Raw genomic sequence first — 25,244 nt, 5'->3', positions numbered from 1 at the left:
AAAACTTTTGTTCCTGCACTGTGAGCAGGGATTGCTTTTGTTTTTTTAAATACATAAAAATTAAGTAATCAATACGTCTGATCTAGAAAAATGTTAATAGCCAGAGATCATGGCACAAAAAAATGATGCCCCTGTAGGTGAAAATATAAAAGCGCTATAAGAGTCACAATAGGGCCATTTTAAATTACCTATTTGCCCAAAAAAAAAAAATAAGTTTTACTGCTAATAAAAATAGTAAAACATTAGAAAACCTAGTAAACATGCATATCGCTGTGTTCAGACCGACGTATAGAACCTGCAAAATTTGCAGAATCGCATTTTGACCCCATGAATGATATTTTGGGAGTCCAGTCATCCATTTATGGCAAAATGAAAGCCGCCATTACAAAGTACACCTGCTCCTAAAAAGACCAAGCCCTCACATGGCCCTGTAGGTGGAAAAATAAAAGCTATGGGTCTTAGAAGGCAAAGAGGAAAAAACAAAAATGCAAATGTGACAACTGGCCCGTGCTTGAAGGGGTAGTGCGGTGTAAAGCATTATTTCACCAAATAACACACTTTACAAAAGTTATACAACATTGTAATGTTTGTTATTTAAGTGAATGGCCTAGTTTCCCATGTCTCCCCCCACGTTAGACCCAAACGTGTGTTGTATACTTACGGAATCACTGTCGACCCCGGATGCAATCTTGGGACGATCATGTCATCTTCAGGAGGCTGGCCGGCCTGCTCCAGCCCTCCCTCAAGCTGGCCATTAGCTGCTCACCCACGATTAGCTGAGCATAACAATGCTTAGCCAATCACAGCTGACACGCTGGCCGGCCTCCTGAAGATGTGATCGTCCCAAGATGGCGGGCAGGGTCGACAGTGATCCAGTAAGTATACAGCAACACACTTCCGGGTCTAGTGTGGGGTTGGGGAACATTCACCTAAACACATTACAATATTGTATAACTTTGTAGTGTGTTAAGTGAAATAATGCTTTACACCGCACTACCCCTAATCTGACATTTAGCCAGTAGGGCTGTGCGAAAATGTGCACACTGCGGAGTGCAGCCTGCAGCCTGAAGGGAGCCTGTAGCAATTGCAATGTCAGGCAGCCAAGAAGGCCTCGGGCGGTGCTGAAAACAGATGATTCCCTCACTGGACCACCGATGGAGATATCTTAGGCTATTTAAAATGCTGCTTGGGGAGGGGGGGGGGGGGGGGGGGATTTTTTGCTCCTGTGAAAAAGTTGTCAGGAGTTTCCAAGCTCCTAGTCTGCTGCTGCAAGCTGGAATACTGGAGATGAACGAATATACAGTAAAAGCAAATTGCTTTGTTAGCTCGGCAGTCTGCTGCCTTTTAACTTAGTGCTGCCCCACCCCAGTTGCCTAGAAAAGCTGGATCCAGTCCTGAAAAAACAGTTTCCTAGGACTGGATCCAGCTTTTCCAGCACTGACAAAAGACAGCTGGCTGCAAGCCAAGCTCCTCACAGGGTAAGGGACAGGAAGTGTTATTACAGCAGAACATGAACATAGGTAAGCCTAACACTTTTCACTTGAAAAGAGCTTTTAACATGTATCTTCTGGACCTAACAGCTATCCAAGTCAAGCTAGATCATTTGATGTGGTCTTTAAAAGGAATTTAGGTTTAAGCAGATACCACGTTTTACAGAATTAGGCTAGGGCTATGACGCTTTGGTTTTTTCACCCATAAACAAAATGTCAGAAGCACGCGTATGCTCAAAGTCTGCACAACTCTAGTCACTGTGTAGCCCTAGTCATATGGTAGGCCCCAACAGATTTAGACTGCATCCACTGCACACAGGAGAAGCTGCTTTATATCTTTCCTTATTCCCTCAGAAGTCGCCCCAGGATCATGTAGGACATTAGGGAGAAGCTGCTGAGCCAGTGTGATAAATCACTCCCCTGGTATATGACTGGCCATTTATGAAAGAGCAGGAGTCGGAGCTGATAAAAATTCAGGAGTCAGAGTTGGAGCTGCAGCTTACTGACTCCACAGCCCTGCAGAATAAGAAGTAAGACATTGGCATGTGTAGTGAACATTTTAGCGCTAATTCTGTACCACCTGCATCATATTCAACTGTCAGTTTGATGAAAACCAATGTTTCACATCAGACACATATGGTCTTTACACAGATGTTTTATTGGAAATTTTAAATACACTTTGCCAACATAATCCATTACAGACAGGCAAAACGCATAACTGAGGATGAAGGTGTTGTGGATGAGTGCTTTCAAGGAAACCTTTTATCAAGTCTTTAAGAGTGCTCTTCTGCAAGTTTCTCAGCCTTTGCTACTGCTTCTTCAATAGGTCCTACCATGTAGAAAGCCTGTTCAGGCAGGTGATCATATTCTCCTGTAAAAAAAATAAAAAATTAAGTTTCTGTTGGTAGCTGAGAATTTACCTTACTTTTCAAAATTTCTGCACAATATACTGCAAGTTTATGACTGGCAATGGTGGTGCAAGCTGCTTGAATTCCAATCAAAATTACACCACTGCCTAAATGCAATTTGCCAAGACAAATGGATTTGTGTTGTCAAAATAATTTGATTGGCTCAGATTTAAATTACCGTGAAGGATCTGCTGGAATCCCTTGATAGTCTCTTTAAGTGGAACCAGTTTGCCCAAATGCCCAGTAAAGACTTCAGCAACCTGGAATGGCTGAGACAGGAAACGCTGGATCTTACGAGCTCTGGCTACAGTAAGTTTGTCTTCTTCTGACAATTCATCCATACCCAAAATAGCAATGATATCCTGCAGTGATTTGTAGTCCTACACAGAAGGAACAAAAATGCCACAGTTAGGGAAATAGTTTTAATAAGGCACAAATCTCACAACATGGCCTTTAAGGGAATAAGTCATCAGAAAATTACTTTGTTTCAATAATTTTTATGTTAAACATATTTAAGTCTTTGGTGACTTTTCAGTTTTCCATTTTACCATCTATAATAAAAGTCTTGAAGTTGTGCTCTCAGCACTGGGGCTAAAACTAAGCTAAAATCTCTTGTTCTGTCTGTGTTGATAGAAGGAGGCTGCTGTAAAGTGATCTGTACATTACTACAGCATCAGGTGACACCAGTAGACAGACAATAGCAGCTCCCTGTGGAATGACCTCTTCAAAAGATGAGACCAAATATTCATCTTAAAGGGACAGCCCATCTATTGTCATCTGTCAATGTGTTGCTGTAAGCTAAATACTGTTTAAAACAGCCTAGGCAATATGGCTGCCCCCCTAACAGTGTACAAGATGTGAAATAAAAAGTTAAATAGAAACATGAGTGAGAACCTTTAGCACATAACTAGCAGTAAATTAAAACACAGGTGACATATGTCCTTTAAAGTTTACACAGAACATACCTGCAAAATCTTCTGCACACCACGAGCTACATCATAGTGCTCTTGCCCCACAATATTGGGGTCCATGATACGGGAGGTTGAATCCAAGGGATCCACAGCAGGGTAGATTCCAAGCTCAGCAATAGCACGAGATAACACAGTTGTAGCATCCAAGTGAGCGAATGTGGTAGCTGGGGCAGGATCTGTCAAGTCATCAGCAGGTACATAGATAGCCTATAATACAAGGTAAAGAAGTTAAAATAAGCCTAACCACACACAGAGTACAAGCAATATGAACAGTGCCTAATCAGATACAAAAGTTGCTTCAGCAGACTCAGTAGAACGAAAGTCTGAAGTTACTCATCATTTTAGGCAATTAGCATGGCTATTTTCAAGGTGCATATATTTGCCATAGGATTTACATAAACCAATAAACCACCCTAAAAGTCCATAGGTAAGAGGAGCTCCAGGGAGCAATGTATATAAAAGTTGTATGTGGGGAAAATATTTGTACCTTGATAATAGTATCAGGGGGTTTTGTGGCAGAAACTTTTCAAAGTAGTTCTGTATGAAGATACCTATAGCACCACACAAATCCAACTTCTTAGAAGTGTGCAGTTTTTTGGGTCAAATCATTGCATTGAGTATTCTGGGGGGAGTGTACAGATGTTTACAATGTTAAACCCATGTTCCAAGACGTGGGAGATCACCTCACAAGCATGTTACAACAGCTGATACAAACCTGCACAGAGGTAATAGATCCTTTCTTTGTGGTTGTAATTCTCTCCTGCATAGTACCCATGTCTGTGGCCAGGGTTGGTTGGTAACCGACAGCAGATGGAATACGTCCCAGCAAGGCAGACACCTATAGAAACAACAAGTTTAGCATTCTAGAAGCCACATCATGGCACAAGAGACAAGAGTCTGGGTGATTACCTCTGAACCAGCCTGGGTAAACCTGAAGATGTTGTCAATGAACAACAGCACATCTTGTCCTTCTTGATCTCTGAAGTATTCAGCAACAGTCAGGCCAGTCAGAGCAACACGAGCTCTGGCACCTGGTGGTTCATTCATCTGTCCATATACCAAAGCTACCTATAAGGAGGGAGAGTTATGCACAATGGTTTAGAGCTCTTAATAAAAACTGCATCAATGTGATGACCTCATGGCAATCCAGCAAATGCTTCTGCTCGATATGAAAAATGTACATGCTTTTTGACACCAATAGAAATCTTAAAGGGGTTGTCCAGCGATAAAAAATTATTCACAGAACACACATTACAAAGTTATACAACTTTGTAATGTCTGTTATGTCTGTGAATGGCCCCCTTCCCCGTGTTTCCCCCCACCCACGCTAGACCCGGAAGTGTGGTGCATTATACTCACCGCATCTCGTGTCGTCCACGGTCTCCGATCCTCAGCAGTGACGTCTTCTTCGGGAGGCCGGCGGATCTTCCCGAGTGCCGGCCACCCTCTGCAGCGTCATCCGAAGCTCAGCCGCGATTGGCTGAGCATAACTGTGCTCAGCCAATCGCGGCTGAGCAGCTGATGACGTGGCCGCGTCATCAGCCGCGATTGGCTGAGCACAGTTATGCTCAGCCAATCGCGGCTGAGCTTCGGATGACGCTGCAGAGGGCGGCTGGCACTCGGGAAGATCCGCCGGCCTCCCGAAGAAGACGTCACTGCTGAGGATCGGAGACCGTGGTCGGCACGTGACAGGTAATGTATAGCGCACCACACTTCCGGGTACACGGGTGGGGGTGGTGGGACACGGGGAAGGGGGCCATTCACAGACATAACATACATTACAAAGTTGTATAACTTTGTAATGTGTGTTATTCTGTGAATAATTTTTTATCGCCGGACAACCCCTTTAAGTGACATTGTAGGCTCCATATGAATTTTAAGCATTTAAGAGGGCTTCTCTAGATTAAGCAACTCACTACACCACAGAGCCTCCAGATCTGCATGAACTTTGTAACCCCGTTATACCCTGGACTACTACGTTTTCTATACAGATGTTGATGCATGGGGAAGCATACAGATGTCCAGTTTTCCCTAGTGATCGTTTAATGCCAAGGTTTACATATAAAAAGGGCTTTATAAGCTAGCTACTAATAGAATACAACCCCCACACCACTGCAACAGTACAAACCTTTGATGTTGTGTCCTTTAGGTTAATGACACCAGACTCAATCATTTCATGGTACAAGTCGTTTCCTTCACGGGTACGTTCTCCAACTCCTGCAAACACTGAGTAACCACCATGGGCTTTGGCCACATTGTTGATCAGCTCCATAATAAGCACAGTTTTACCCACACCAGCTCCACCAAACAAACCTTAGAAGAAAATAAGGTCATATGTAAGACATAGTAAGGTAAAGGTTAATGCAGAATCATTCCTTAAAGCATTAATGTCTTTTTGCACGTTTTGATAAGTCAAGTTACAAATTGCAGGTACGATCAAAAGATACAGCTAAGGGAGTGCGCTCCACTCCTAGCAGATTATCTGATCCGTTTACTTCACAGACTTAAGTGAACTGGATTTGGGAGGAGATATGTGCTACTACAGCCACAATACTGCCCCCCCCCCCCCCCCCCCCGACCATAAGATTACACTCAAGAGCGAGACCTTACGCAATTAGTAACTTGACATGTAAGAAGTTGTCGCAAACTACAGAAATGCTTTAAGAGTTTCTTCAGATTAAGGATAAGACTTCAGCAATTTCAGAAGAACGAAAGTCAATATAAAAATCATCATTAGAAACTGGGTGTTTAAAATACAAAGATTTGTATAGGAAGGGTTGTGAAAGTTTGGCAAATGCAAAAAGCACTTCATAATGTGGTAAGCAGTCAGGGACTACCGGCAGTTCACCCATCTGTAGGATTATACTTGTATACATAACACCCCTTCTGCTCTACCTGTGAGTAGATTCAAGTATGTTAGACATACAATAAAAAAGAAAAAGTTTACACACCGATTTTTCCTCCTTTAGCATATGGGGCAAGAAGATCTACCACCTTGATTCCAGTAACCAGAATTTCCTGCTCAACACTCATTTCAACAAACTCTGGTGCTTCAGCATGGATAGCAGCAAACCTGTACGCATATAAAATTACAAAAAATAAATAAATCAGAATGCCAGAAGAGAGTATCCAAATACAATGTCTACTATACTAGTAATAAGAGAATACTAGAAGACTATGCATGTGGTAGACTTCCAGTGTATATAAGCTTTGATAGGTGGGGGTCCATGTAACAGACCACCAAGAAAGCTCAGCTACCAGCATGAGCTGTGTACAGATTAAAAAAACATCTGAATAAAGCAGTTCAGCGCCCTTGAAGGAGACTGCCTTCTATGCAGCTACTTACAGAAGTACCAACTACCTTAGAAGTATCATGTAATGGCTGTCATCTGAAATGAGGTACACGAGTAGAGAATTTTCTCTTCACTACCTTGTCGGCGCTGGCATCCTAGTTGCACGGTTTTTCTTAGCATAGTTTTCTTCTGCTGCAGCCCTCTAAGCTCTGAAGGAGGGCCCAGATCCCCCAGTGTAACAATGTCCTCTCCACACAGTGACGCTCCTCAATTAGAATCAAGCATGGCTGCCCCACCAAGGGGAGGGGATATCGTTACACTAGGGGGTGCCAGGTCTGCCTCCAGTGCATAGAGCTTCTGCACAACAAAAACCCCGATCATGAAAACCAAGTGGAGTTTTGAAAAAAGGGACCATGCCACATTGGCAAGTTAGTATGGGGCAGGAAGAAAAAAAAAAAAAGAAAAAAGGCAATACTCCAGATAGTACATTCACTTTAAGGTCTCAATGGAAGAGCCAAAGTAAGACTGGCCTATGACAGAACTACTCACTGTTTGGTTGTAATAGGGCCCCTCTCATCAATGGGTTCACCGATGACATTCATGATTCTTCCAAGAGTCTCTGGACCAACAGGAATTCTGATTGGTGTGCCAGCATCAAGAACCTTCTGTCCTCTAACCAAACCTTCGGTACCATCCATAGCAATAGTACGGACAGTGTTCTCACCTATTTCAAAGAGAGGTCATCATGTAAGAAGACTGAGAAAAGGACTTTCCCCAGCATGTTCTGTTGTCTACAGATCCTATTAGGACTCTGCATCAACCTAAACTCTATTTTAAGTTAATAACTGCATCCTTCTCAGATCAATAAGTTGCTTCAGTAGACTCAGAAGAACGAAAGTCATGAGTGATGATCATCAATGAAGGTGCATTTCTTCTGGAACTTGGAATCACTCACCTCAAGAACACTACATCTAACAGTGCTTACACATAGGCCACCTTAGATATACAAGAGGGTAATGCCAGCAGTGGCAAACCCTGAGGTTTTTTTTACATTCCCCAGAAGTCTGAATAGTACAGACAGGATCATGGTTTGCCCAAAATGTGAGAACTTCGGTCCAACCTAATGCAGTTTCTGTTCTCGTTACTCTACTAGAAGACACGGCAAATATAGCATTCCTGCTTGATCCTCAGCTGTAAAACACTAAACCTACCCTCGCCGATACATGAGCATGGGATTTTTCATATATACCCCTATCGTAATTCTATATATAGACTATTGATACAGTGCAATGTCTTTTATATCTGCTTTGTAACCCATGGATACTGTCAGTTATTGCACTTTACTGTGATCACCGTTAAGTGATTTATTAAAAAAACAAAATAAAAAAATAAAACAAAAAAAAAAAACAAAAACACACATTACCCAAGTGCTGAGCAACTTCCAGAACCAGCCTGGTGTCCCTGCCCTGGACCTCAAGGGCATTGAGGATAGGTGGCAGGCCTTCATCAAACTGGACGTCCACCACAGCTCCAATGACAGCGACGATGCGGCCGGTTGCTACACCAGGCTTGGCAGCTGTAGCCTGAGCGGCATAGTCTCTCTCTAGGAATAGAAATAGATCATGCATAAGAGAACAGGAACATGTGCAGGGGAGAGCAGAGACCAGGAGGTGACCATGAGTGATCTCCATCAGATACCCTAAGGACATGCTCACAGTCCTCCCCCACACTCCATGCTTGTCAGATCTGCACCGTGTGACCCATGACATAGACTCCTATGGGATGTGGAGCCAGTGGATCATCAATGGGTAATGGCCCAGGCCAAGGACAGACACTGCCCGGCGAGCACACTAGGTGTGGGATTACACAGGACAAGTGTCACCAGCGCCTCAGAGCGCACATAGGTGGTGACCCGGGAGGGAGCCCATGTGACCGCTGCAGGATTAGGACACGCCAACGCGGCACAAGGTCAGACTGCAGAGGAGGCGCTGAGGAGCCCTCACCCGCCTGTGCTGTCAGGACCCCGCGCCCCGCTATATTCCCGCTGTAACGGGCGCAGCGTGCTCCAGGCCTCACCCGCATAACAGCGGCCTAGCCACCATTCAATGACACCGCTAGGTCACCGCTCCGGGAGGACAGGTCGCCTACTTACGGGAGTGCAGCGCCGCTGGAGAGCTCCTCAGCAGGCTTTGTCCAAGCTGGAGGGAGCTGGCGGCCGGCTTAAAGGCCTTAAGGGCCCCAGCGGAGCAGCGTCCGACAGCTCCTAACATGGCGGCGGCAGAAGGAGAGAGCAGCAGAGGAGAAGCAGCACTCAGCAGGACTACCTCTGGGGGCGGGTACAAGAGGCGCAACGTCTCGACGTCACCGGGGTGGGCTGGATTTTAACTGGACTGAATAAATGTCACTTTTAGAGTTCCTCTCATTCTATTGGATAGTCGGAGCAACGTCCGGACGTCAAAGTCTAGAGGGCGGGACGTGGCGCCGAACGTATGTCAGTCATGATGGGGGCGTGGTTTATGTGGCGGCGTGACCTGTGCGGTCATGTCCTTCACTGTCATCTAGAGATGGTTGGAGGGAAGTGTGTATAGTCTGTGTATGTCCTGCGTTATTGACCGCCAATGACTATGTACTCGGTCTATGGTTGAAAGGAGCTGATAGTGAGGGTGGAAGAGGGTGTCCAGACTGTGGAGGCAGGTGTGGGCTAAAGTCAGAAGCTGCTCGTAGCTGCTTAAAGGAAACCTGTCCCCCCTCGTGCCGGGGTGACAGGCTCCCGGCCCCCGCTGGAGCACCCTATACTCACCTGATCCCGCCGGGTGCCGCTTCCGGAGGTGGTCGGGTGACTGAGATATGAGCGCCGAAGCCTGGCGCACGCTCCTCAGATGAGTCCAACACTCATAGAGAATGAAGGGGTAGTGCGCCGCTAAGAAATTATTCACAGAATAACGCACATTACAAAGTTATACAACTTTGTAATGTATGTTATGTCTGAATGGCCCCGTTCCCCGTGTTCCCCGACCACCGCACGTGTACCCGGAAGTGTGGTGCATTATACATACCTGATCCGTGTTGTGCCCGTCCGCCATCTTGCGCTACGACGTCATCTTCGGACGGATGGCCGAAGCTCTCCGATCGTCCCGAGTGTCGGCCGCCCTCTGCCGCATCATCAGATGCTCAGCCGCGATTGGCTGAGCACAGTTATGCTCAGCCAATCGCGGCTGAGCATCTGATGATGCGGCAGAGGGCGGCCGGAACTCGGGATGATCGGAGAGCTTCGGCCGTCCGTCTGAAGATGACGTTGTGGCACAGAAGATCGGGGAGGGGGTTCGGCACGTGACAGGTATGTATAATGCACCACACGTGCGAGGGTGGGGGGACACAGGGAAGGGGGCGATTCACAGACATAACATACATTACAAAGTTGTATAACTTTGTAATGTGTGTTATTCTGTGAATAATTTCTTAGCGCCGCACTACCCCTTTAAAAGCCCCAATATATACGGTAGTTACCTAATAACCTTGTAAAGATATCACCAAGGATACCATTACAGAATACCGCCACACCATGACCACTATTACTACAGACCCTATAAGAGTGCAGTTACATCCATTTACTCACAGGGGGCGTCTTCCCGATCAGGGTCTTTCACCTTTTCTTTCACTCCATCTAGCCTGGGCCACCTTTAAGTCTTCCCCCGGCTGGGAATCTTCTCTCCAGAATCTGCCAGAGAAACATTTTAGGCTACAACACATACACTAGTTAGGTCTCTTGCACCCCTATACAGTAGTTACCCCCTATGAACCCCTATATAGTAGTTACACCCCTCTGTGCTCCCACCTAATAATTAGGTATGCTCTATGCCCCAATATAGTAGTAAGGTCCCTATATAATATAGGCACCTCTGTGCAGCTCCAATGTTAGTATAGACCCGTGTGCTGCCCTCCAGTAGTATATAGACCCCTGTGTGCTTCCCCCAGTACTATAGATCACTAGGTGCTGACCCCAGTAGTATATAGACCCCTTCTCTGACGAGGGCGACCGCAAGTTCGCTGAAACTCGATAGATGTCTTTTTGCCACACATCGGCCTCCGTATCCACTACAGTGACGTCACTCAAACGTGGACTCCTTTGAACTCACTCCACCGCGCCGGGTGTTAGGTAGCAGCAGAGCCGCCGGCCGGGGCTCGCTCCCAACCCCGATAGCAAGAACTTTCCTTTCTACACTTTACAAGATGAACTCTACAGCAAGATTACCATAGAAGGAGAACATGGTGAATAACAGGTAGGACACTGCCGCAACATTAAACCTACAAGGACATTTGTGCATTGCTACGTGCAATACCAGTATATCCGTTATTACCGTTATCAAGACAATACCACATTTATATACCAAGCATCCATCGGGCTTTGCTAGTCCCCACATTATTTCCCTTCTCTCGTAGGACGCATATATATATATATATATATATATATATATATATATATATATATATTGTTCTGGAATATAATACCCTCGTACCAGTTACAGCGCTTTAGATCACCATTATTTGCTATCATTTTTTCACACCACCATAGAGGATTCGGAACCCTCGAGATCTATATAGCAGCACAGTAGCCAGGTACCTGCAGTGCAGCGCCGTTTAGTGTATACCTCTACGAAGTACACACTTATTGCATTATCTCAGTATATAGACCCCATTGTGCTGCCCCCAGTTCTATAGATCACTAGGTGCTGTCCCCAGTAGTATATAGACCCCCTGTGTGCTGCTCCCAGCAGTATATAGACCCCACTGTGCTGCCCCTGTAGTATATAGACCACTAGGTGCTGCCCTCAGTAGTATATAGATCCCTTGTGTGCTGCCCCTAGTACTAGAGACCACTAGGTGCTGCCCCCAGTAGTATATAGCCCCCTCTGTACTCCCCCAGTTATATATACACCCCCTGTGCACCCCCCAGTAGTATATATATCCCCTATGCTCCCCCAAGTAGTATATAGTCCCACTGTGCACCCCCCAGTAGTATATATATCCCCTGTCCGCCCCCAGTACGCTTTCCCAGTTATATATACCCCCTGTGCACCCCCTCCATATAGAATAGCCCCCCTGTACATCCCCCTCCATATAGAATAGCTCCCCCCTGCATCCCCCATATAGAATAGCTCCCCCTGCATCCCCCATATAGACTAGCTTCCCCCTGCATCCCCCCCCATATAGAATAGTCCCCCTGTTCATCCCCCTATATATAGAATAGTCCCCCTGTGCATCCTCCCATATAGAAAAGCCCCCCATACATCCTCCCATATAGAATAGCCCCCCTGTGCATCCCCCATATAGAATAGCCCCCCCCTGTACATCCCCCATATAGACTAGCCCCCCTGTGCATCCCCCCATATAGAATAGCCCCCTGTGCATTCCCCCTTATAGAATAGCCCCCCTGTGCATCACCCAATATAGTGTAGCCCCCTGTGCATCCCCATGTAGAATTGTCCCCCCTGTGCATCCCCCCATATAGAATAGCCCCCCCCCGTGCATCCCCCCAATATATAGTAGCCCCCCCCCCCCGTGCATCCTCCCATATAGAATTGTCCCCCCTGTGCATCCCCATATAGAACCCTAGACAGATATCCCCCCCCCCCACCGCTCTGTGGCCACATGTGAAGGGGTTAAAAAAAAACCACACACATTCTCACCTGTCACCTCGCTCCCAGCAGCTTCTTCCTCGGGCCGGCTCTTCAGTCTGCAGCTTCTTCTCCCTGTTGCAGCGCGGCGGCGGCCTCTCTCCTCTCTCTCCTCCCAGGTCCTCAGTGGCGTGTCAGGGAAGTGACGTCACCGCTGGGGGCCGGGCAGACGTGCCTGCGCGTGGCACATCTGCGACAGGGGGGCGGGGGGGCCCTGCAGGGGGCGCCATGGATGGGTAACTTACCCATCCTGATGGCGCCCCCCTGGCAGGCTCGTGGCCGGAGCCCTGTGCGACCGCACTGGTCGCACAGAGCAAAGGCCGGCCCTGCTCAGGGTGGCCGTCTTTAACCAGTGGGCCCGGTGCACTCACAACAGAGATGTCAGTGGATCATATGTCCTACATCTCTACAGTGGACCGGGTTGTAAGTGCTGGAGAGATGGAGGACATGTCGTCCACATGTCCGATGGTCCATAATCTAGACCTTTTCAAAAGTGGTACAGTGCTAAACACAGCATGTGAGCACTGCAGTGTTTATTTAACCTTATAACAGACACATTCAAGCCGAAAAACCCGATAAGGTTACATTTTCATTGTAGATTTTAATTAAATATAGTTGATGTATAACTTGGGTGCCTTAAAGAGAACCAGCGGTTACACCTAACCTGTATGTTTAAGTAAATACTCGTTTTCCCATTAAATAATTCTGGAACATCTTTTCTTGTGGGTTTGTGCTATACTGTTTCTTCTCTTATTCTTATCAGAGATGTACTACTTAGGCCACCTGGATGATACCAGTTGGGGAAGTGTCCTTGCGCAGTCTCGCAATGTCAGCTCTTTTAGGATAGTATCCAGGAGCAGGTCCAGAAGTGATATCAAACGTGAATATATAAATTAAAAATATAGTGTAAAAACATTCATGGCGACATAACGCGTTTCTAAACCGATCCGGTTTCTTTCTGAAGTGTCATCTGCCCACCAAAGAACTTCATCAGCATATATACACCCATATGATGACATCACACACAAAGAATAGGTTACAAGCCAAAGCACAACACGTTAACCCCTAATTAGCTGGATATTCACGATAATTATAAAAAAATATAAAAAAAATATATAAATATATAATCTATAAAAATAATAACAACAAAAGCACAAGACATCATCAATTTAGCGAATATTCTCAATAGTTTTGTTTAGACCATAAGGAGATAAAGTGCATAATTTAAAAATCCAGAAATATTCACGATTGGTAAGATGTCTATATCTATTATGGCATTCTTCAGGATTAAATTATGCACTTTATCTCCTTATGGTCTAAACAAAACTATTGAGAATATTCACTAAATTGATGATGTCCTGTGCTTTTGTTGTTATTATTTTTATAGATTATATATTTATATATATTTTATATATTTATAAATATATGTAATATATATATATATATATATATTTATATTTTATATATATATATATTTTTATATATTTTTATCATGAATTTCCAGCTAATTAAGGGTTAACGTGTTGTGCTTTGGCTTGTAACCTATTACTTGTGTGTGATGTCATCATATGGGTGTATATATGCTGATGGAGTTCTTTGGTGGGCAGATGACACTTGAGAAAGTTTGGTTTAGAAACGCGTTGTGTTGCCATGAATTTTTTTTTACAATACATTTTTAATTAATATAGTCACGTTTGATATCACTTCTGGACTTGCGCCTGGATACACCCTGGTTGGAGGGAGGTGTTTTTTTCGTTTGCTATCCATCTTGCATGGTTTACCTGGGAAACGGCTGGGGTCTTATATATGCGTTTGTTGAGTGTTGTGCCTCCTCTCGCACAACCCTATCAGGTGAGAGTTTTTTAATCACTGCTCTTACCTATCACATTTCGCTCTGATCTGTGCTATGGAGCGCTGTTCTACTTTCTTTTGTTTCTTTTAGGATAGTGTCACACAGTGTAGTGATATTGCCTGATAACACCCAATAGGCAATTTAGCCATACATGTCTAATACGAATAACAAAGAAATATCACAAAGATGGGTATGCTTGGGCTGACTCCTGCTGGTAATCCACATAGGAGGAGTTTTTACTCACCGTGAACTCTCTTTCTTGTAGTCTTCATTGGGGGACACAGACACCATGGGTATAGGCTGCTGCCACTAGGAGGCTGACACTAAGAAAAAACAAAGTAAGTCGGCCCCTCCCAGCAGGCTATACCCGCCCACTGGCACTATGCTAATTCAGTAGTGAAAAAGCAGTAGGAGGAGCCGAAATAAACAGAAAAAACAGTCCACACTCAAAATCTGAAAACACAGGCCAACAGGCAACTCTAAAACAGACAACAGAGGGTGGGTGCTGTGTCCCCCAATGAAGACTACGAGAAAGAGAGTTTACGGTGAGTAAAAACTCCTCCTTTCTCGTGCGTCTTATTGGGGGACACAGACACCATGGGACGTCCAAAAGCAGTCCTTTGGGTGGGAAGAGACAGAGTGGAGCTAAGAAGAGGAAGAAGCCACTGCCGCCTGCAAGACCTTGCGGCCCAGACTCGCATCAGCCGATGCAAAGGTGTCCACACGGTAGAACCTCGAAAAAGGTGTGCAGCGAGGACTATGTGGCGGCCTTGCAGATTTGAAGAGCTGAGGCCCCATGACGAATAGCCCAGGAAGCCCCAACCGAACGAGTCAATTGAGCTGCAATCCGGAACGGGGGCGACTTACCCTTACTCCGGTAAGCCTGAGCGATGGCGGAGCGGACCCAGCGGGCAAGGACGCCGCTGATCCCTTCCGAGGACCCTCAGGGATGACGAAGAGGGAGTCCGAGTTCCGAAGAGACTTCGTCCTGGAGAGATAGATGCGCAGGGCGCGAACCACATCCAGATTATGTAGCGCGCGCTCCCTCGGATGAGAGAGGGCCGGGCAGAAAGAAGGAAGAACAATATCTTTGTTGAGGTGGAAGGGGGAAACCACCTTGGGCTGGAAGGAAGCCACGGGCCTAAGGACCGCCTTGTCCTGGTGCAAAACCAGCAGGGGAGGCCGGCACGAAAGAGCTGCCAACTCCGAAATCCGCCGGACAGACATGACCGCCACCAGGAAAACCACCTTAAAGGACAGGATGGCCAAAGGCACATCCCGGAGGGGCTCAAACGGTGGAGACTGTAGAGCATCCAGGACAAGGTTCAGATCCCACGGGGGAACTGGGTGCCGATAAGGAGGTGCGACATGCGCCACCCCCTGGAGAAAAGTCCTGACTTGGGGAACTGACACCAAGGGCCTCTGGAAAAAAAACTGAAAGAGCGGAGACCTGGCCCTTAAGAGAGCTCAGAGATAAGCCGGAGTCCAGGCCTGCCTGGAGGAAGGCAAGGAGTCGCGCCAGAGAGAAAGAAAGTGGTGGCGCAGAACAGGCCTCACAATGACGGAGGTAGGCCCTCCAACAACGACAATAAATCTTCGCAGACGCTGGCTTCCGGGCCCTAATCATGGTCCTGACGACCGCATCAGAGAAACCGCGTGATTTCAGATTTCAGGTTTCAATAGCCACGCCGTCAAACGAAGCGTGGCTAAACGCGGGTGGCAGAGTGGTCCTTGAGTGAGAAGATCTGGGCGGTCTGGGAGACGCCAGGGGACGTCGGCGGCGAGGTTCACGAGATCCGGGGCCACGAGGATTACTGGAACTCAGGGCCGGGACAAGGAGTTTTGGTGCCCTAGGCAGAGAAGACAAATGCCCCCCCCATACCATGACAGCACAGTCACAGCGCCATATACACATCATATACTGATCCTGCCACATACACCTCCCCTATACCATGACAGCACAGTCACAGCGCCATATACATATCATATACTGATCCTGCCACATACACCTCCCCTATACCATGACAGCACAGTCACAGCGCCATATACACATCATATACTGATCCTGCCACATACACCTCCCCTATACCATGACAGCACAGCGCCATATACACATCATATACTGATCCTACCACATACACCTCCCCTATACCATGACAGCACAGTCACAGCGCCATATACACATCATATACTGATCCTGCCACATACACCTCCCCTATACCATGACAGCACAGTCACAGCGCCATATACACATCATATACTGATCCTGCCACATACACCTCCCCTATACCATGACAGCACAGCGCCATATACACATCATATACTGATCCTGCCACATACACCTCCCCTATACCATGACAGCACAGTCACAGCGCCATATACACATCATATACTGATCCTGCACATACACCTCCCCTATACCATGACAGCACAGTCACAGCGCCATATACACATCATATACTGATCCTGCCACATACACCTCCTCTATACCATGACAGCACAGTCACAGCGCCATATACACATCATATACTGATCCTGCCACATACACCTCCCCTATACCATGACAGCACAGTCACAGCGCCATATACACATCATATACTGATCCTGCCACATACACCTCCCCTATACCATGACAGCACAGCGCCATATACACATCATATACTGATCCTACCACATACACCTCCCCTATACCATGACAGCACAGTCACATATACACATCATATACTGATCCTGCCACATACACCTCCCCTATACCATGACAGCACAGTCACAGCGCCATATACACATCATATACTGATCCTGCCACATACACCTCCTCTATACCATGACAGCACAGTCACAGCGCCATATACACATCATATACTGATCCTGCCACATACACCTCCCCTATACCATGACAGCACAGTCACAGCGCCATATACACATCATATACTGATCCTGCCACATACACCTCCCCTATACCATGACAGCACAGTCACAGCGCCATATACACATCATATACTGATCCTACCACATACACCTCCTCTATACCATGACAGCACAGTCACAGCGCCATATACACATCATATACTGATCCTGCCACATACACCTCCCCTATACCATGACAGCACAGTCACAGCGCCATATACACATCATATACTGATCCTACCACATACACCTCCCCTATACCATGACAGCACAGTCACATATACACATCATATACTGATCCTGCCACATACACCTCCCCTATACCATGACAGCACAGTCACAGCGCCATATACACATCATATACTGATCCTGCCACATACACCTCCTCTATACCATGACAGCACAGTCACAGCGCCATATACACATCATATACTGATCCTGCCACATACACCTCCCCTATACCATGACAGCACAGTCACAGCGCCATATACACATCATATACTGATCCTACCACATACACCTCCCCTATACCATGACAGCACAGCGCCATATACACATTATATACTGATCCTACCACATACACCTCCCCTATACCATGACAGCACAGTCACAGCGCCATATACACATCATATACTGATCCTGCCACATACACCTCCCCTATACCATGACAGCACAGTCACAGCGCCATATACACATCATATACTGATCCTGCCTGACCCAGTACAAGGACCCAATACAATAAGGATATAAAGCACCAGTGTCAGGAGAATTAGCCTGTACATAATAAACACATGTGTTCACCAACCTGTGGGTCCCAAGCTGTGGCAGGACTACAACTCCTATCATGCTGTGACTGCTGTAGTTTTGGAGCAGCTGGTGACCCACAGGTTGGGGAACAATATGGGAAGTGCTGTGTATAGAGGAGCAGTGCAGGGATATGGGGCAGTGTTATATGGGGCAGCCCTGTGACCTAGGTGACCTCCCTCTCCCAGCACTCCCAGCCTCCCTACACCTACAGGATGATGAGAGTCAGTCAGTGAACTCACCAGACAACAGCCCCAGCAGTCGGCACGGCCTCCAGCAGTCAGATAGTGAGGAGGTCACATGGTGAGAAGGGGGCGGAGCCTCTAGTCCGAGTGAAAGGTCCTAGCAGGTCCTTGCAGGCCATCTTCAGGGCAGAGCAATGATCCTGCTCGGGGTGAGGGGATATTCACACTGCCTGCCCAGGAGGGGAGAGAGTGGGAGGACATGAGGATGCTGAAGGTGAGCAGGGAGGGGTAGCACTCTGAGGCCACCAGGAGTACAGGAGCCTGTAGTAATTTTTTTTTTTTTTTGGAGATTGAAATTGCGCCCCCTGTAACTCACCACTAGATGGCGCCCTAGGCCATCGCCTACCCTGGCCTACCCTTTGTCCCGGCCCTGCTGGAACTCCTTCCGACTTGATCTTCCTCACCACCCGCGGCAGAAGCGGGAGAGGAGGAAAAATGTAAGTAAGGCTGAACCGATGCCAGGGAATCACCAAGGCGTCCGAGGCCAGAGCCAGAGGGTCCCACGTCCGGCAGACGAACCTCGGCAGTCTGTGGTTGAAGCGAGACGCCATCAGATCCACATCCGGTGTCCCCCACCTGCGACAGATCTGTGAGAACACCTCGGGATGCAGGGTCCATTCCCCTGGATCCACTCGTGCACGATGGCCATCCAATTGTCCACTCCCGGGATGTGAACAGCGGACAAGGCAAGCACGGTTTCCTCCACCCAGGAGAGGATCAGCGCCACTTCCATCATGGCGGCCTTGCTGCGGGTCCCGCCCTGATGATTCACATAAGCCACTGCAGTGGCGTTGTCTGTCTGCACCCGAACGGGGAGACCGTGGAGCTGTGACTGCCAGTGCAGAAGGGAGAGACGAATCGCCCGCAGCTCGAGGATGTTGATGGGGAGGCAAGCTTCCCTGGACAACCAGGTTCCCTGAACCGTCAGATCGTTCTAAACTCCTCCCCAACCCTGCAGGCTGGCATCGGTGGTCACTATCTGCCAACGAATGGGAAGAAAGGAGCGACCCAGTGAGAGGCTCGGAGACCGCAGCCACCACTGAAGATCGCGACGGATGCGAGCTGGTAGTTTCACCCTCCGATCCAGGGAGGGGAGCGACCTGTCCCACCGTGACAGCAGGAAGAGCTGCAGAGGACGGGAATGAAACTGGGCAAAAGGGATTGCCTCCATAGACGCCACCATCTTCCCCAGTACCCTCATACAGGAACGTATGGAAACTGGGCGGTGGCTGCAAAGAGCTCTGATGTCGGACTGAAGGGACTGCAACTTTTCCTCCAGAAGGAAAACGCGGGCCTGCAGTGAATCCAAACGCATTCCCAGAAAAACAATGGACTGGGAAGGGATCAGGGAGGACTTGGGGCAGTTGAGCAGCCAACCGAAACGTGAGAGCGTGTCCAGGGTGATATGGAGGCTCTCTAAGTTCTGGTTCTCGGACGGGGCTTTGACGAGTATGTCGTCCAAGTAAGGGGTTAGTGAGATTCCTCGAGCCCGAAGAAGAGCCATGACCGCCGCCATGGTCTTCGTGAAAACCCGAGGGGCCGAAGCCAGGACGAATGGGAGAGCCACGAACTGATAATGCTCTGCCCCTACTGCAAAGCGCAGGAACCGTTGATGAGGAGGAAAAATTGGCACGTGAAGATACGCGTCCTGAATATCCACTGAAGAGAGAAACTCGCCCGGCTCCAGAGATGCGATCACAGAGCGCAGGGACTCCATCCGGAAATGAGATAGTCGGACATGACGATTTAGACGTTTGAGGTCTAAAATCGGACGTACCGAACCGTCCTTCTTTGGGACCACGAAGAGGTTCAAATACAACCCGCGGAACCGTTGAAGAGGAGGGACGGGAACAATCACTCCCTTTGAGAGGAGCGAAAGGATGGCCTGGGAAAAACCGTCCGCCAGGGCAGGGGACCTGGGGGGACAAGAAAGGAAAAAACGATCGCGAGGGACGGAAACAAACTCGATCTTGTAACCTTGTGAGATCACTTCTCGCACTTGAACGTGAGAAAACCAGACCTCCTGGAACAACAGGAGGCGGCCGCCCACCTGAGGAGAGCCGGGTGGGGGAAAACCTTCAGGAGGAGGAGGGCTTGGAGGTGCCAGGCTTAAAGGGGGGGCGGGAGGCGGCGGATCGTGCCTGCCAGGAAGAACGGTTCTTGGAGAAACCGGATCTTTTGTTCTGAGGGGCCGCAGATTTCCCGGAGCGAGTGGGCAGAAGCGACCGAAACGAACGAAAGGAGCCCGGTTTGCGACGGGAATCCTGACGCTTAGGGCGCTGCTGGGGAAGATTGGTACTCTTCCCCCCCGTGGCATCTGAAATTATGTCATCCAGACGTTTCCCGAAGAGTTGAGAACCAGCAAAAGGGAGACTGGTGAGAGACCGCTTGGAAGCGTTGTCGGCCCGCCATTCACGGAGCCACAGAGACCGGCGAATGGCTACAATATTGGCCGACGCAAAAGCCGAGCAGGCTGCAGCGTCCAGAGAAGCCGAGCAGAGATACTGAGCCGCATCCTGAATCTGTTGGGCGAGGTCGGTTAAGTCCTCGGCCGATGCGCCAGAAATAAGACCGTCCCTCAGTTGCTTAGCCCACACTGAAATGGACTTAGACACCCAAGTGGAAGCGAGTGTGGGTAGGAGAGAGGAGCCTGAGGCCTCGAAAGCTGACCTAGCTAAGGACTCAGTGCATCTGTCAGTGGAATCCTTGAGGGACGACGCATTGTCCAGCGGAAGAGTAGTGACCTTGGTCAAGCGAGAGATTGGGGGATCCACAGAGGGTGGACCTGACCAGCGAGACACAAGGTCTTCAGGGAAAGGATAAAGAACCGACAAGTGTTTAGGTTTTGAAAAACGCTTGTCTGGGGTCTTCCAAAATTTGGAAAACAGGTCATCAAATTCCTTGTGATTGGGGAAAGTGCTACGGACACGGTGGGCGCTTTTATGGAAAAAGACCTCATCAGAGGGCGATGGGTCTGGTGAATCCTTCAGCTGGAAGGTATCGCGGACCGCGGCCACAAGGCTGTCCACAGTGGAAGCCATGGGGGAAGCATCTTCAGCGTCAGAGTTGGAAGCCAACTCAGAGTCCGACGGATCTCCAGGCGAATGGGACCGCCTGTTAGGAGAGGTATGCGTAGGGGCAAGGCTGATTCCAGGGGAGCCAGAGGAAGAGCAAGAAGAGGCACGGCGAAGACGCTTGCGGGAGCGGCTCCTGCCGGGGCGGACACCAGAGACCACCGGGCAGGCCTGGGCAGGCGCAGAAGAAGAAGCAGAAAGGCGATCAAGAGCGGCCGCCACAGACTGAGACAACTGAGCCATCTGCGACACTGACTGGCAGAGGGAGTGCGCCCAGGCCGGGGCAGACTCCTCGGACTACGGTGGGGGGTCCTGAGCAGGGGACAGAGACGAACTGGACTGCATGGAACAAGCAGCGCAGAGAGGCTGAGAGTGTCCAGAAGCAGATTTAGTGTTACAAGACGTACAGAAATAGTAGGTAACAGAGGAAGGAGGAGGATGCTGGCGGCGTGTGGAATCAGACCTTGAGTCAGACATAATGAAAAAAATAAATAAATAAAATAAGAGGGCAATTGAAATATATATATATATATATATATATATATATATATATATACAAATATATAGTGAGAAAAAAACAGCCAACTAGTGAGCTCCTTCAGGCAGGCAGCTGTTGGAGGCTGAGAAGAAACCAAGCCTGCAGAATAACAGAACACACACAGTGAGAGGACTCAGAACAAGGCAACAGAAATAATAGGCAATAGATAGTCCCAGAAGGGAGCTTACCAGGAACAAGTCAGAAAGATGGCATAGGTCCGGTCAGGGCACAGGATGGCTGCTGAGGGCAAGGATGGGTCCTCAGGAGAAGAATCCCAGCCAGGTAAATAGGCTGGGGGTTGTAGTTCCATGGACTGAGGTCTCTTGCAGACCGTGGAGCTGCGCAATATGCCGGATGCGGCACCTGAAAGCTGGAGGTGCATGGGGAAGGGGGCGGCGGGCTGAAAGTTTGAATAGGCCGCAGGAGGGGACCGAGGGACCTGAGTAGCCCGGGGAGAGAGAGAGAGAGCAGGGGAGGAATATACTTACCCCCGATGCTTTCAGATCTTCTGCCGGCACTGTGCCGCGCTCAACTTTTGGAGGCTGGGCGGGCAGGGGCTGGCGGAGCAAGTCCGCATGAAGGAGCAACAGACAGCTGGGCTAGTCTGTGTCCTGGGCGCTGGGTCCGGCCGGTGGCAACCTAGGGTAAACAGCCCCTTTCCATTTAGGTTCTGTGCCCTGGTTGCATAAGGGGGGGATCACGGTGAGTCTTTAGTGACCCACAGTGCCCCAACCTGTTAGGAAGAAAAAATTAAACAATGTAAAGAAAAACAAGCAGAAACTGGTCTGGAGTAACCAGACCTGCATCTGCCTCCTACTGACACTAAGCTAAACTGAATTAGCTCAGTGCCAGTGGGCGGGTATAGCCTGCTGGGAGGGGCCGACTTACTTTGTTTTTTCTTAGTGTCAGCCTCCTAGTGGCAGCAGCCTATACCCATGGTGTCTGTGTCCCCCAATAAGACGCACGAGAAAAGAGGATCTTCAGTTCCATAAAAAGTTCATCTTTATAATAAATCCAGTTAAAACATCATATCAATGTGTAAGAACAATAGCAAAACCGCTGACCTGTTTCAGTGTCTACTCCTAGGCATTTCTTTTGGAAGACCTTTGTATCGTTTCTGGGCTTTATTTCTTACACAGGGCTCTAGATCAGTAGAAACAATCTTCCATCCTGAAAAGGCCATGTCCCCATAGGACTCTAAGCAACACAGCAGTTCCTTGAAGTCAAAGTCTGGATGCCTGAGGCTGAAACTGCCTTCCCCAGCTGAAGTATTTGGCATCAGTACCTGCCTTGCACTTTCCTGAAGTGTCTAAACAATCCATTGTGGAGGTTGATGCCTCCTCTGTTGGTGCAAGAGTAATTCTTCAGAAGATTTACAAGGGAATAATGGTGACCTGCTTTTTCCCACAACCTATGGGGGGGATAACTGTTGGCCATTAAGCTTGTCATATAAGATTGGCGCAATCTGTTGGAGGGAGCAGCTGACCCAGTAGTCATTCACAGCAAGTGAAGACGGTCCTTACCTAGGGGTGCTGTTCTACGTATGCTGGTCACTCAGGAGTTTACAAGATGCTAGAATTGGTAACCTGGCACTATTAGTGGCCTTCCATTGCCAAGGACATTCAAGACTATGTGTCTGACTGTACCAGCTGTGCCCAGAACAAGGTCCTTAGAAGCAGACCCTCCAGTTTCCTGCAGCCATTGCCAATCCAAGTCTCCCTGGAAGCACGCAGCCATGGACTTTATCACAGACTTGCCTATCTCTGCTAGCCATACTGACATCTGAGTTGCGGACTGCTTCTCTGAGATGGCCCACTGTATTCTGCTTTCCGGACTACCATCCGCCACTCATCTGGCCCACCTTTTTGTGGAACACATCTTATCTTTATCTTGTGTTCTGTGGCTTAAAGTTACACTGTCACCCCCAATAATCATTTTTCAATCTTTACAGGTGTGTGTAACCCGCCTATATCTCTCTGCATACCTGTAATTATTTTTCTGTTTCATAAGGTGGCTTTGCCTGAAATTGTAATTTGGCCGAGTATCTTCTAGCACCACTGGGCGGGGCTTGGTCCCTGAAGCGCCACATAGCCCTGCCCCCTTGGGCACGTCATATGTCCCGGCCGCCGCTCCGTTTTGAGGCCTCCTTGACGTGCGCGTCCACATCTCCCGCCGTCTTCCGCGTGCGGGAGCATCATGCGCAGGCGCAGAAGGTGACCGCCGGGTCACCCGCAGCCGGGCTGTGTGTGCGGTCGCACAGCCCGGTGATTACACCGGCCACACCGTCCCTTGTTGTTTGGGACTCTCCGGAGGCCTCGCTGCGGCTGTGAAACCCTCCTCACAGCCAGCAGCGAGGCGCAGACATAGTGCGCATGCGCACTATGTCTGCGCCTCGCTGCTGGCTGTGAGGAGGGTTTCACAGCCGCAGCGAGGCCTCCGGAGAGTCCCAAACAACAAGGGACGGTGCGGCTGGTGTAATCGGCGGGCTGTGCGACCGCACACACAGCCCGGCTGTGGGTGACCCGGCGGTCACCTTCTGCGCCTGCGCGCCACATGACGCTCCCGCACGCGGAAGACGGCGGGAGATGTGGACGCGCACGTCAAGGAGGCCTCAAAACGGAGCGGGGGCGGGGTCAATGGTGCTGTAATGGGCGGGGCTATGTGGCGCTTCAGGGACCAAGCCCCGCCCAGGGGCGCTAGAAGATACTCTGCCAAATTACTATTTCAGGCAAAGCCACCTCATGAAACAGAAAAATAATTTCAGGTATGCAGAGAGATATAGGCGGGTTACACACACCTGTAAAGATTGAAAAATTATTATTGGGGGTGACAGTGTCACTTTAAGGTGCCCTGACACATAGGTTTTTTTGTGGCTTCTACGCCCCCCAAAAAACACCAATGCGACGCATGGCTTTTTTTTCTGGCATTTTTGTCTTTGTGTGAAAGTCTCTATGAGACTTTGGGCGTTTTTCTATTTCCCCAAACATAGATTTGCTGAATGCTAAAGTCCGTGTTTGCGTAAAAGTGACCCCTTAAGCTGGAACGGGTGGCAAAAATGGCACACAGACTTGGGGTCTTCCCCCCATCTTTTTCTGATCAGCGGCTCAGCAGGGACACTGCTTCAGCCGCTGATTGGCTGAAATGACGCTGGAGCATCATCATCTCAGCCAATCAGCGCCTGCAGCCACTAATTCAGAGACTCCATCTTTGAAGAGGCAGAGCCTGGCACACTTGTAGCTGCTAAAGAACGAAGACATTGGAGTGAGTATTAGTAGCCCCCCCTTCTCCCCCCCTAGTACTGCACCCATCCTAGCAAGGAAGGGGGGGGCAATTAACCTCTTAAGGACCCATGCCGTACTGGTACGTCATGGATCCCTGTCACTTAAGGACCCATGACGTACCGGTACGCGGGTCCTTTAAACGATCGCCGCGTGACATCCCGCGGCGATCGCGGGAGGATGGCTGCTGTTTTCTACAGCAGGCCATC

At 48.7% G+C, this 25,244-nt stretch overlaps 1 protein-coding gene and 3 non-coding genes across 4 annotated transcripts; all 4 read right to left on the bottom strand.

The window, feature by feature from the left end:
• Positions 1-2,127: 2,127 nt before the first annotated feature.
• ATP5F1B (ATP synthase F1 subunit beta) lies at positions 2,128-8,963 on the bottom strand. Its single transcript, XM_069970449.1, has 10 exons — positions 8,815-8,963; positions 8,086-8,265; positions 7,212-7,386; positions 6,321-6,442; positions 5,498-5,682; positions 4,279-4,437; positions 4,085-4,207; positions 3,364-3,576; positions 2,577-2,778; positions 2,128-2,361 (listed from the first exon to the last, which is right to left on the bottom strand). The coding sequence occupies exons 1-10, from the start codon at positions 8,930-8,932 to the stop codon at positions 2,264-2,266; spliced, it is 1,575 nt and encodes a 524-aa protein (XP_069826550.1). The 5' UTR covers positions 8,933-8,963; the 3' UTR covers positions 2,128-2,263.
• On the bottom strand, positions 3,645-3,715 carry LOC138794241 (small nucleolar RNA SNORD59). The gene has a single exon (XR_011363397.1). It is a non-coding gene; the product is annotated as a small nucleolar RNA SNORD59 (small nucleolar RNA).
• Positions 6,037-6,109, bottom strand: LOC138794240 (small nucleolar RNA SNORD59). Its single transcript, XR_011363396.1, has one exon. It is a non-coding gene; the product is annotated as a small nucleolar RNA SNORD59 (small nucleolar RNA).
• LOC138794239 (small nucleolar RNA SNORD59) lies at positions 7,514-7,586 on the bottom strand. Its single transcript, XR_011363395.1, has one exon. It is a non-coding gene; the product is annotated as a small nucleolar RNA SNORD59 (small nucleolar RNA).
• Positions 8,964-25,244: the final 16,281 nt, after the last annotated feature.

Source organism: Dendropsophus ebraccatus, chromosome 5, assembly GCF_027789765.1.
Source record: "Dendropsophus ebraccatus isolate aDenEbr1 chromosome 5, aDenEbr1.pat, whole genome shotgun sequence".
Taxonomy (NCBI): Eukaryota; Metazoa; Chordata; class Amphibia; order Anura; family Hylidae; genus Dendropsophus; species Dendropsophus ebraccatus.
Note: the sequence above shows the minus strand (reverse complement) of the source record. Positions and strands in the feature narration are given on the sequence as shown.